General features: G+C 38.3%; 1 protein-coding gene across 3 annotated transcripts in view; it reads left to right on the top strand.

Moving 5' to 3' along the window:
- The window catches only part of LOC116703331 (apoptosis regulator BAX), an 18,075-nt gene extending 6,735 nt beyond the window's left edge, over window positions 1–11,340 (top strand). For 2 of the 3 annotated variants that reach the window (XM_032537995.1, XM_032537996.1), the window contains 4 exons: window positions 1,030–1,191; window positions 1,929–2,067; window positions 6,854–6,958; window positions 7,880–11,340. In XM_032537995.1, the coding sequence (XP_032393886.1) occupies window positions 1,030–1,191; window positions 1,929–2,067; window positions 6,854–6,958; window positions 7,880–8,023 (550 nt within the window). In that variant the 3' untranslated portion in view covers window positions 8,024–11,340. The remainder of the gene's footprint in view (window positions 1–1,029; window positions 1,192–1,928; window positions 2,068–6,853; window positions 6,959–7,879) is intronic. The other variant, XM_032537997.1, reaches the window with a different exon arrangement.
- The last annotated feature ends 1,628 nt before the right edge of the window (window positions 11,341–12,968 follow it).

The following is a 12,968-nucleotide window of genomic DNA, read 5'->3' on the forward strand; positions in this document are numbered from 1 at the left end:
TTGTTATGAATTGATACTATAAATAAAATTGAATTGAAATTGAATTGAATAGAGAATAGGACTTATATCAGCCCTGAGTGAGACAGAAAAAAATGAAGCTGTATTCACGCTCCTCTAAGAGCTAACATACAGCAAGTGAGGCTGCAACAGAGATGTATCATAAGACAGGGCTACAGGGTGATGTGATGGAGGGAGAGAGCCTGGTGGTGGTGGCTGTCTTCTTTTGATTTACCAGCTGACATAATTGACCAGTGACGTGCTGTGTGGCCTGAAGAGCCATGATTACCGGCACCACCAATAATAGTGAGCGTGGGTCAGAACGTCTAGTACAATATTACAAATAATAAAGCGTTTCCGTTCTGGAGGTGAGCTTGACGATCAAACTTACTGTATGTGGAATTTGTTCGTGACTTGATATCATTGTTTCAGAGCTGGTGTACTGTTTTTGGTGGATGTTTTTGAGGGTCTATACGATCTGGTTATTTTGGAGCAGAAAAAAAAAAATCGCACTTCCGGAGAGTGTTACTACATAAGTTAATGAGCGTAAGGTACATACTCCCAGGGAGGCTGCTACATTGGCAGATGAATATGTGTTTTTGGAGGTTATAGCATTTATAAAATAAAAAAGAATAAAAAAAAAAAAATAGCATACGTATTATGAATACTTATTTCTTCTTAATCTTTAATCTGATGGATTATAGCAATACAGTGGAAACCAAGAGAGCTCGATCAACTAGTTGAACCTGCTAGATCTGTAACAAATAAACCGGCCCCCTGACTTTCGATAACTAAAGTTGACAGAGATATTTTGTCCCTGCAACAAGTTACGCTATGGATAAATAAAAATTGAAATAAAACATTGAAAGTAAAAATAAATGTATAAATGAAAGATTTAAAAATGTACACATTTCAACATTTAATTATATAATTACATGTTTGTTGTATTGATGGATTTATTTAGTTATTTATGTAATCATGGCCCTTAATTTTTAAGTTTAAGTTTTTTTTAATATCCTGTTCTTTTTCCAGGGTGATTGAGGAGGAGCTGAAGGACGTACCCTCAGAGGACATCCCACCCCTTACTCCACTGGCAGTCTTAAAGACTGACCAGGAGCAGAAGGTGGTGACCCAGCTGGCCAAAATGATCTGCATCATTGGGGACAAGGTCCAAGGTGACCAGGAGTTCAAAGAGTGAGTCTGAGCCGCTGTATCTCAGCGCTCATGGTAGAATACTGAAAACGTCTATAGCTTTGATTCCAAACCAGGGGTACGTGTACCCCAGGGGTACTTCTGCAGTGGCCAGGGGCTAAGTAGAAAGATTACAAAATAGATCTACTAATTTAAAAAGATAAAAATTACAATTTAATTAAAAGAATATATCCACATGCTAATATTAAGTCAACTTTAACACCGGAACACCGCATGTTGTAGATATGTAAGCGTGTGAGAAAAGTAGTTAGCAAGTGAGCACAGAAGTTATATATTAAATACATGGTAGAGATAACTTGTTGAAAGTAAGCTTAACTGCCTTAACAGTTCGAATGATCAGGTAAAAGTAACGGAGAGCAGGTAAAATGGCTAAAATTTAAAATAGGTAGCTAAAAGTAATGTATAAATGGTTAAAACATTTACATAGCTTCACTCTAAAAAGTAATAACCAAAAAGGCTAGTAGCGTGATATCAGACCAAACCAACCTAAATACTGATAGTTCTATTTTATGAAATATTTACCAATATCCACTCTTATTTAATTGTTTTATATATTTAGAACATACTTAGAATATATGAAGTGGTACACAAGTTCATCTGACAGACCAAAAAGGTTGGAAAACCACTGGTCTATAGCCCCGTGTTATATGTGATATTTTTCATTAAAAGTTTTTTTTTAACACTCAAACTGCCCTTATCTTCTCTTGTCTCTGTTGCAGTGCGATAGATGGGATAACTGGTTCCTCCCGCTCTAAGTGGGACACTTTTCAGGCAGTGGCAGACAAAGTGTTTCAACACGGGATCAGCTGGGAGAGGATTGCTGTGCTCTTCTATGTCGCTGGAAAGCTTGCTGTCAAGGTGGGTTAGTTTATTTTTGCTGTAGATCAGAATAGATTATCACATGAAAACCTTATTTTTAATCATCATCACATCTTCTGACTCAGTTACTGGCCACAAGAGGGCTTTGTCCTAAGCAGATACAATATGTTGGTCATTTTAAAAATGTTCTTCTGAAATGTGTACTTCTCTAGGAAATACACACAGTCTTGGGCATCATTTAACTTTTCTGCAATGCTGCATTCAAAAGCTCTCAAAGGCATGCTATTGCAGAGGGACTCCACGAAATACTTAAATATCCCTCTTTGGCCGAGATAATAGTTTTGTTGCTTCACCAGCATAGCGGTTATTTAATTTAGCCTTGCAGTTGCAATTCAGTTTATAGGATCAAATCATAAGAGTTATCTCAGGACACTTTACAGATAGAGTAGGTCTAGACCACACTCTATAAGTTACAAAGACCCAACAATTTCAGTAATACCCCCAAGAGCAAGCATTATAGAAAATAAATTCTCACCAGCAATTGGTGCTGAAACACCAGGATATCTGTTCTGAGCTATCCTAAACTCAATGGAACTCTGCAGAAGTGTTTGTGATTCAACATTCAGGTCATATTTTCTTTCCTTTTGCTAAGTGCTTGGCAAATAAGACGGCAGTGCTTTTGGCTGAAATTATACTGGACGTTACACGAAGCAGTTCACAATGTTCTAAAGTTTGAATGAGACACAAGAATGTATACACTGGTTTCAACTGTTCACTGGACTCATGACTTGACTTGGACTCCCGCACTGATGACTTGGACTTGAGTATTTATGAAATCATATTTAGTTAATCGTACTCGAGCATTTATGATATAAGACTTGAAGTTGGATGGAGTTTCTGACTTATGCCTCAACAACCGGTACCTACTGGAACAAATAGCAACGCTTACTTCTTTGCCACTTAAATGCCTGGGCTGAACACAGAACCATCGCTACATGTGATGTAAGTTTACACTTTTTACACTGCAGCACGCTACCGTTAGTTAGTCGCTGCACACGGTTAAAATCCCAACAGCTAAACGGTGAAAAGTGTGGCTGTATTTCACTGAAAAGCATTCCAACACTGATAAGTAAAATCGTCTGCAGCTACAGACTCAGTGCAGTTGCACTATGCCCGCCGACGTTTTACGAAAACAACACAGACAAGACTTCGTGGTGCGTTTACTTGCAATTTTAAAATAAAGTTCTTGTTATGAGTTTACATTTTAAATAGATCATTTGAATTTTAGCATATGGCCATAGCAATAAACAAGCTGTTTAATGTCACAGAGTGTAGTGTGTGCTGTACTTTTTTATTCTGGTCAGGCACCGGCACCATTTTAAAAGTGTTGTTTTAGCACCGGTATAGAAATAAAACAAAACGCAAATAGGTCATTCAAAATTTGATGCAAGCTATTTCATGCAGGGTGTGTGCTCTCCACCTGCAACTGTTGTCGAAAGATGCAGAGGGATGCGGACTCCTCTTCAGTGACTCAGACTTGGACTCAGATTCGGACTCGAACACTGGGGACTCAAACTCAGTTAATGGTGTCTCGACGCTGACTCTTTTTTGGTGACTCGAACACTGGGAACTCGAGACTTGACTCGGACTTGACAGATGGTGACTCGATTACACCACTGGCAAGAGTAGATAGATAAAGGTGCACAAGAGGAAAAGAGGGTTCAAGGTAGGTTCACGCAGATACAGAAATAGTTTAACGCTTTATGTTATAAATGTCTGATACAATTAAAACAAATGAGAGAGGCTTTGTTGAACTTTGAGCACATAGGTCCTTTTCTCTCTTTTGTTAAAACAGGTTTCCATGCCATAGAAGCTATTGGATGTAGAGCATTGCAAACCACATTTTGAGGCTTTAGACATTTACCACCATTTGCCACAGATGCAGCTAACTCCACTTCAAGTTCTGATTGCTCTTTCCTTCTCCTTTTACTCCAGATTATGTTTACCCTAGAGTAACTTTTAGCAGGCAAGAAAAGCAGCCATGCCAGTTTCTGCTTCAACAGGGGCGGAGGTAGTAGAGATAATTGAAGCCCTAGATTTTGAATCATGCCTTCTGCTACTGATAATGGAGACAATACTGTCATTTGCCTTGGTTTCATCATTCATCATTCCAGACTTGAAGGTTTTGAAAATGCTTATTATTATTCCTTCCAAGTCCACCTTCTTTTTGAGTCCATGATGTGAGACCGGTCTGCCTGTTGTTTGACATCTTTAATAAACCCATGGTTATTTTGATTGATAATTATGAAACACACATTTTGTTTCGGCTTTTCCTTTATTGGTAATAAGGAAATGGCTCATTTAACGCAGTTTCCAATATTTGTATCAAGCTGAGTTTGCACTTGTAAGGCATTATTGTCATTTTTATGAGCTTTTTCATGAAAGTGATTGTACCTTTAATTTGATTTGATGACTTTAGATTTCCTTTCTTTCTGAAGTTTCTTAAGAAAGAAAGGAAAGCCTTTTTTCCAGTGACGCTTTTTTTTTCAGTGAGTGTGACAGTTTCTCATCATCATCATCATCATCATCATCATCATCATCACCATCATTATCATCAATTGAAGAAGCATTTGTTCCACTCATATTGAGGGCAACCAATAGTGCATGCACTACAATAAAAAACCTAAAACCTGAAAGAGCTCAGATATCAGCCACGATACACATTTACATTAATCAATAATCCACTACACTACTTCCATATCCACATATTAATTCATACATATGAGCAACAGCAAATGCAACACTGTATCCCCACTGTATGGCAGGAACCATATTCAAACTGTACCAAGAAAGAAGGAAACTCACAGTACGAACAAATGGAAGTTACCGTGTGCATTCCTATATTTTGCTGAAGCAAGTTTACACAAAGTTTGCATCCCAAGTGACTGAGTGATCCATTGTTTCAAGGGGAATTTATTGAGCACAAGATGAACACACAGTGCTCCACGGCCCTGTTTCTGTTGACAATGACAAAGTGACTATCAATACAATTAGCTGCTGAGAGGGCTAATGCAGGGAGGTCTGTCCAACATGCTGTGTCCAAATAAAGCGCACAAGTCCATAACTGCTTTCCGTTTTGATTATTGTAAACAAAATTAATTTACTTCACAAGATGCCGTTTGATGTGGCAGCAACTGGACCATAAATAGGGCTTCCACAAAACTGATTCACAGGTATGCAGGTGATTTTAATTACCCAGGTCCTGGTGACAAGGCGTTGATGCATAGACTGTATAAGTAAAGCCAACACATCTGGATTGCTGCCGGCTGGCTGCAATGTAGGTCATAAGCCCCGCCCACTTTATGTTAGCAGATGGAGGACATGTCAAATACATTTTTCCCAAAAGATGGTTTCTGTTAGCCTGGATGGCAGCCAAACGTGGCTCTGCCCACAATATTTGAGGTTGGGAACCTCGATCTGGACTTGATACATTGTGGAGCAACTATGTTCGAACAAGAGTTGTTTGGACCATTCAAATTGTCAGGTCTGGCTTTATACGATGATAGACAGATGATCGACAGTAACGGAATCAACCACGTCACCAAAGAGCGTTGGGTTGGATTTGTTTACAACAAACACGACTGCCGCTGGAGAACGTACGTGTAGATTCCGCCATCGCGTCTGTTATAGAAGATGTCGACAGCACATTCATTTTAAAATCCTCAACCAGCCTGTCTCAGCTCGAGTCAAACCTGCTGATGGGGTCGCTGTGACTTAGCTGTTAGAGTTGCAGAGGCTGGTTTTAAAAGAGACTTCACCTGTTTCAACGGCCAATAGAGAAGTCAGCTGGTAAAGTCAGCTCTAAACTATATAAATAAAAGGATCAATAATCCATTTTATTTCTACGTTACATACAGCTGGACGAAATGGATGAGTTTTATACGGAGTGTCAACAACTGCCAGAAATAGTGTGACTGAAGAGAGGGGCTCCCATGTTTTCGCTGATTCATCCCTATGAATGCAACTGTAGCAAGCATCTCAATATCACAAACGTTATCCACAATCATATTCACATGAAACAAATGATATATCCAGCCACAAACAAGTCTAAACGTCAGACGTTAGGACGGAAGTGCATTGTGCAAAGAGTGGTTTCTATGGAGTGAGGCTAGGTTTCTGTCACTTAGTGAGTAGTTCTGATGCTAATGTTTGTTAGTCTTATTTTTTGGATCAGTTTACCTTTTATTAGTTATTTGATCCTATTAAAAAAAAAATGGGGTAAAACATCATGATTGACAGCTGTGATTGGTGTGTGGGTGTGTGGGCGGGACTTTGCTACCACATCTCCACCACCTGATTACCACTGGACTCATGCTCCAAAATTACAAGATGACAGTTCCCGTCCCATTGAGATTTTGCCTTCACTTTTGTACACTGAGAGGAAGCGCAAGATGCGTTGTCCATTTTTCTATGCTGATGACGTGTACACACACACACACACATACACACACAAACACACACACCTCCAAACAAACATGCTGGCAAATACCAACAGTGACACAATAGCAGTCATGCAGTGTAGCTATGCAACCTAAAACACATTCCTTGTTTCTACACATAGAATGCTAACCCAACTTTACACTGTGTATTGAAAACTTTGGAATGACATGTTCAACAATCACACGTTTTTTTTCAGATGTCCACATATTTTTTGATATTTGTTGCAGTTTTTTTCCCCCAATAATCCAGAAAGGTCATGAAAACGAACTGCAGAGTTTGTCAGCAGCTTCACTTTGTGTGTGAACTCGGTGTTTCTGTTCATCAGATGGTGGAGGCCCATCTCCCTCAATCAGTGAGGGAGATCCTAAGGTGGACTGTGGATTTTTTCAGAAATAATCTACTGGACTGGATCCGTGAACATGGAGGATGGGTATGTGGGCCTTTGTTTCTTCCATCTTCTTCATTTTAGAGCACTTTCCTCAACCATGTTAGCTCTGTGGTCACAGGAACATGTGACCGTTGTTCATGCTGTCTCACTGTATGAGATTTTTTAGCAGTGCTGATAAAGCTATATCCAGTTTATTTTTGGCTGGACCTCAGCAAGGTGGGGCCAGCCCTATAGGCGGGAAGGTCTGTCCCTCACTTGCAGAGTGAGTGATGAAGTTGGACAATTGGTGGTTCAAGAGTTGGAGTTTCCCCATCGACCATTGCTCTTTTTAAACAAATAGGCGTAAATAAACTACTGTTTATTTTTGAATTTTTAATAGGCTGGGGACCTGGTTTATCAGACCAAATCAGTAGTGAAAAGTCTTTAATTTATGTTTTGAAGCTCACATAACAAAGTCACCAAGAAAGCATTCTTCCACCTCAGAACTATGGCTAAAGTAAGACCGTTCCTAACAAACCAGGATGTGGAAAAAAAAAAAGTCATTGTTTTTAATGCCATACTTTAAAGCACTTTGAGCTGCATTTAATTGTATGGAAGCTGTTATACAAATGCAGTTGTTGTTTTACAGTGAGGTCTAACAATTGCAAAGGTTTAGCACAATGACCATTGACCATACAAAGTGCCTGGCGGACATTGCCACACCATATCGCAAATTAGTCTGAAACATCCCTTTATTTTCTATTTCTAAGGTGCGCTATCACCGGGCATAGACCAAAATGCCTCTGTATGCGATTGGATAGACCTACAACTAATCAGAGCAACAAAACAATAACAAATTTGATATCTGGGAATCAAATAAAATAGTTTTTGTCATTTAGTTGCATTCATATTTTTCATTCTTCTGAAATATTTTCTCTAGGAGTGATAGTGATGCCCCACATGATAAGAGCTTTCTTTCCACAGATCAACAGCTTCTCTGAGCTGGCAGTGGCATCCATGCAGAACGTGTCATCGTTGAGCTATCGTAACTACAGCCTTGCCCTGATCTTTGTCACCGGCCTGGCTCTAGGAAGCATCATCACCTGGAAACTAACCAAAAGGTTCTGAGGTGCCAAAAATCCATTGTGTTTTCCCTATATTCATTCTGCAGCTGCACACCACCACGAACATGACACTGCCCTGAGTCACTGAATGAGCCAACTGTCTGTGGTTGGTTCATGTCTGTAACAGCAGGACAGTCAAGTTTTTCTAAATTGCTAAAGTCAGTTGAACAAGTGAAGTAAAGATATATTGTTGGTATTGTAAGCCTACTGGTAGTCTCACATTGATAAAACCTATCTATTGAAAGTGTTAAGTTGAGGATGGAATTTGGTGTTGTGGTATCCCCACATCTCCCAAGCTAAAGCAGTAAACCTAGGGAAAACGCTGGTGGTTATTTTTTAAGATCTTCGTAAAATTAAAACGTGTATCATGAACTTTTGTTTGCCACAAAGCTTATTTTCTGCAATAGTCAATGGAAAAATCCAATTGGCTTTTTGTTAACGTAACCAGGGTGATGCTAACTTCTGGGTTGGCCTGCAAAAATGTCCTACCTGTTATAATATTACTATTACTTTTTATCAGAGCCATGTAATGACAGCATGTCTGACAAAGGGCCCAGATGCTGTCATATCCTGATCACATGTTGCCATGAGATGCGCGCGCACACACACACACACACACACAAACACACACACACACGCTACGTTTCTACCTTTTCTGTTATTCTTGAAACCTTGAAAACTTGAAAAAAACATTCAAAGATGTAAAAGAAAGCCATGTATGTTTCTAGAAGATGTACTGTATCATGCTAAAAAGATATTCTCTAACATAACTGGATCCATGTTCAGACACTAGACATGTAACGATACACTTAACCCACGATTCGGTTCACTATACGTTTTTTTTCTCCCAATTCTTTAACAGAATGAGCTGCAGACAAAGGACTATATAAAACTGTGCAAAATTACAGATGTGCCCTCTTATCAAAAGTGCAACTGAGATTGTATTTTATCCTAAATAAAAAAAAACAATTATTTTATTTTAAAATCCCACATCAAAATAACAAAGAAAAAAAACTCTTAAATAAACTAAGAAGATGTAGTGACGTCTGAAGTCAATTAAGTAAAATCAAAAGTAGTTTATGCCCTAGACCGTTTTAAAAATTGCATTGCGATTTGATTTTTAACTGATTTCATGATGCATCCTTACATCCCTATCAGACCCCATTGGCAGCTGTTGGCCATATCCTGACACATCCAGACCTACTTAACGGTCTTTTCACTGTGCTTTTCCTGGGGAATCACAGACGAAGTCCAACTACAATTAGTTTATACACATCAAAGAATCTACATGGGAATGTTCATATATGTACATAGACAATTACAATAATATGTGAACTTAACTTTGATGCGAGAAAGCCGTAAGAATGCTTGGGTGACGCTCATAGGGTGAAATTACGTTAAAAAAAATTACAATCAAAGTGGAAATTTAAGGAGTTTTTACTTTTAAGGGTCAAGGGTAGAGCATGGCTTATTCACAGGCCTTAGCCTGCTTTTGCCAACTTTTTTAAAGTAAAAGGTAAAACTACAGTGGGTTGGGAAAGTTTACACCCCCATGCCAAAGTTGATTAGAAAAGAAATAAAAACCATCTTTTGGAAATTGATCTTAATGCCTTAATTCAAAACATTTACGAAAATCCAACCTTTAAAGTACATCAGTTTTCTTTGTGAATGAATATTGTATTGTAAATAAATAAATGTTCTTCCTTAAAATACATCGGGCATAGGTATACACATCGCAATTTTAAATTCCCATAGACGCAGGCACATTTTTATTTTTATTTTTTTTATATTTCATGGATCCAGGATAATATGCATCCTTTTAAAGTTCCTTGGCCTTTGGAATTAAAATAGCCCCATATCATCACATACCCTTCACCATACCATACAATACCCAGAGATTGGCATGGTGTTATTTCAGTTAGCCTAATAGCTGGTTTGATGTGCATTGAGATATGAGCTTATGTAAAGTTCCCCATGCCTATTAATCAAATCAAATCAAATTAATCAAATGTTGGTACTCTTAATTTGATCAAAAGGCTCTGGGCTGCCAGACTATCTGGCGTGTCTGGAGTGTCAGGCAGGAGAAATAATAATAATACATAATTAAAGGACATGGCTCCATGCTACTGTAAAGACAAGACTACACAACCGCCATTTTCAATAATCAATTCCTACTGAAAATGTCTGTTTTAACAGTTTAGAAATGTAAGTAACAATCCATTGAATATGTAAGCTGGCTATCAGTGGGTCAGTACTGAAGTCCATTTACAATCACATCATCACATGAAAAAATAAATTTAAAGAAAACACATGCGTTTTCATCAAATTTTAATAAATAAACACAGAAAAAACATATTGATCCTATAGATTTCTCAATGTAGTAGCAGAACAAAATATTTCTTAACACAAGTTATTTGAACTCATGGAGCATATGGTTTTTTGGTTTGTTTTTGAGTTATGCTAATTTTTATGTGCAGTGGCGTTTGGACTTAATGGAAAAATGTCATCACAAGCAAAAAATGTAATGACAAAAGACAGAAGCCTTAGCTTTCAGCTGCTGCAGAAACAAAATGTGTCTAAATGGTAAAATCATGGTGTAATTATACATTGCTACTTACACCCTCTGTATGCCACTGGTTTACAGTTTATTTGCACAAATATTGAATCAATTGTTAATTTATGACGACTTCATTAGCAACCTGCACAAAGGGCACCCTTTAGCGTCTGTAGGGGATGCTTCGGGCATAGCAGCAGCTCAACGGCAGCGCTGTAAGGTGACGTAGGATGAAAGAGAAAATCTGTGCAAGGATGCAGACAACACTAGACTTTCACCCAGGAGACCGGGTGTCCTGCGTGATCCTGCATCTGACGAAGACGCTAAAGGAGAATTTTTGTGTCAGTAACTAATGCCAGAGGCCCCTGACCAAGTATCGTTTTTTTGATGCACCGGGAGTGAGACTGTGTTGTCCTAAGAATGCAAGAAAGTGATGTGAAAGGATTCCTTCTCTGATTGAAGAATCTTTGCCCTGTGCAGTCAATTCCCAATCATGAAGTGCATACTGCTTTTCACCAAAGATGGAGATCAATATCAACGTCCTCAAGCGTTGCCATTATACACATTTAGTCTTTGAATTAGTACTTTTTTTTTCTGGCAGTTGTAGAGCAATAGCAGTTCAATGCATTGTCTATCATACTGGATTTTATTGGTGCTGGTTTGATTTCATGCAAAAATTATGTACAGCTAATGTAACCACAGATGGTCAATATCAATGAGCACTATTGCCCGACCGATGCATTTTGATGTCTGATATTATTGGCTAGTTTTAGCTTTTTTTAAAGATATCTATCTCTACAGTATAAAACAGTAAATGTCAGTACAGAAATGCCAAATATGTTGAGATCATTTAGAAGCAGTGTGTCAGTTTGTCCTACAGAGTGCGCTGCCTGGTTCATTTTTACAGTGTAAAGTGTCCCACTGACTCTTGATCACAATCTTTAAAAAACTGATTAAACGGAAAATTGTTATCAAATATATGTGTGTGTGTTTTAGTTTTTTTCAAACAAACTTTCCCCTTCTCAACCTTTACCCTTTCTGCCATCGGTGTCCACAGTCGATGTACAAAAATAATGAGGACTTTTAGGTACAATTTGATAAAAAAAAAAAAGAAACAAGAATCAGAAATTAAAGACAAACAAGAAAACATTTTGTTTTTTTATGTAGGCCAAGTTCATTTTAGGAACAAGGTAATTCAGAAATCTTTTACATAAACCAACAAATAAAGGCAGTAAAACAAGATCTATATACAAAACCTGTTGGTAGAACCTGTCAGCACAAACATTATTTTCTCCAGGTTTGTAAACGTCATCAGACCCAAGGCATGATCAAAAACGCCTAGCTCTAGTTGTCAGAGAGACTGAATATGTTCAGATTACAGATCATCTGCAGTCTGTTGTATATTAACATCAGCAACATATTGCCTGAAGAGCATTTTAACGGGCTACTTAGTTATTATTATTACTTCCATGTTCCATGTGAAGGCTTCTTAAAGCTGTCCAACTTAGCCACAACTTTTGGTCACCGCCCCCCGCTGCTGCCACCTGTTCCCCATCACTTTACAGTGAAGCTCATCTCGAACAGGCCTATCATGTTATAAGTTTCCAAACAGAGGCCACATTACCACACGTGGGGCAGAGAGTTTAAATCAAACACTTATGCCTGGGCAGGAACCCCCTTTAAGTGATATCAATCACCCAAATTAGAGCCTATATATACAGCTTTCTTCCCTGAGACTTTTTATTTTTACTTTTATTTGAATGATTCTAGGTACACGCAGTACTTTCAGGAGCTTATTAGTTAGCTTACTTTTATTATCTGCCATTCCACACACTACCACCTCTGGTTCAAGGTATGTCAAATAAAAATCCTGCATGCAGCAGTAGCATCAACCATACAGTCCCATTGTTCATTCTCTTTGTGTGCGTCCTATAAGTTGTTATGTACTTTAATATTGTTTAATTGTCCTTAATGCACAATCTAGGTTTATATTTTAATTTATAATGGTTTCTTTCTCTACAAGAGATTACAAAACCTCATTAACAATAGATCCTCAGGTGTGGCCATGTAGCCTCTGCTTGGGGCTTTTTAACATAGTGAAAGGACATTAAAGGGGAACACCACCTATTAAGAAATCCAATATATTGTTTCCATGGCCTAGGAAAGTTCAATCCGTATTTGTGAACATGACTACCCCCTACTTCTAGCTCCTTTTCTCAAAGCACACCCATCTTTGAACCTTGCCTCCATTTTAATCTCAACTACACACCTATAGGAGGACACCTACCAGGATTAAGCAGAGAAAAACTGAGGTGAAGAAATGAGCAGAGGGAAACTGCCAGCTGCTTGGCTAATTTATTGTGTGAAGCACAATAGTAAAAACTGCAGCACTATT

Source organism: Etheostoma spectabile, chromosome 15 (genome assembly GCF_008692095.1).
Source record: "Etheostoma spectabile isolate EspeVRDwgs_2016 chromosome 15, UIUC_Espe_1.0, whole genome shotgun sequence".
In the NCBI taxonomy this organism is placed as follows: Eukaryota; Metazoa; Chordata; class Actinopteri; order Perciformes; family Percidae; genus Etheostoma; species Etheostoma spectabile.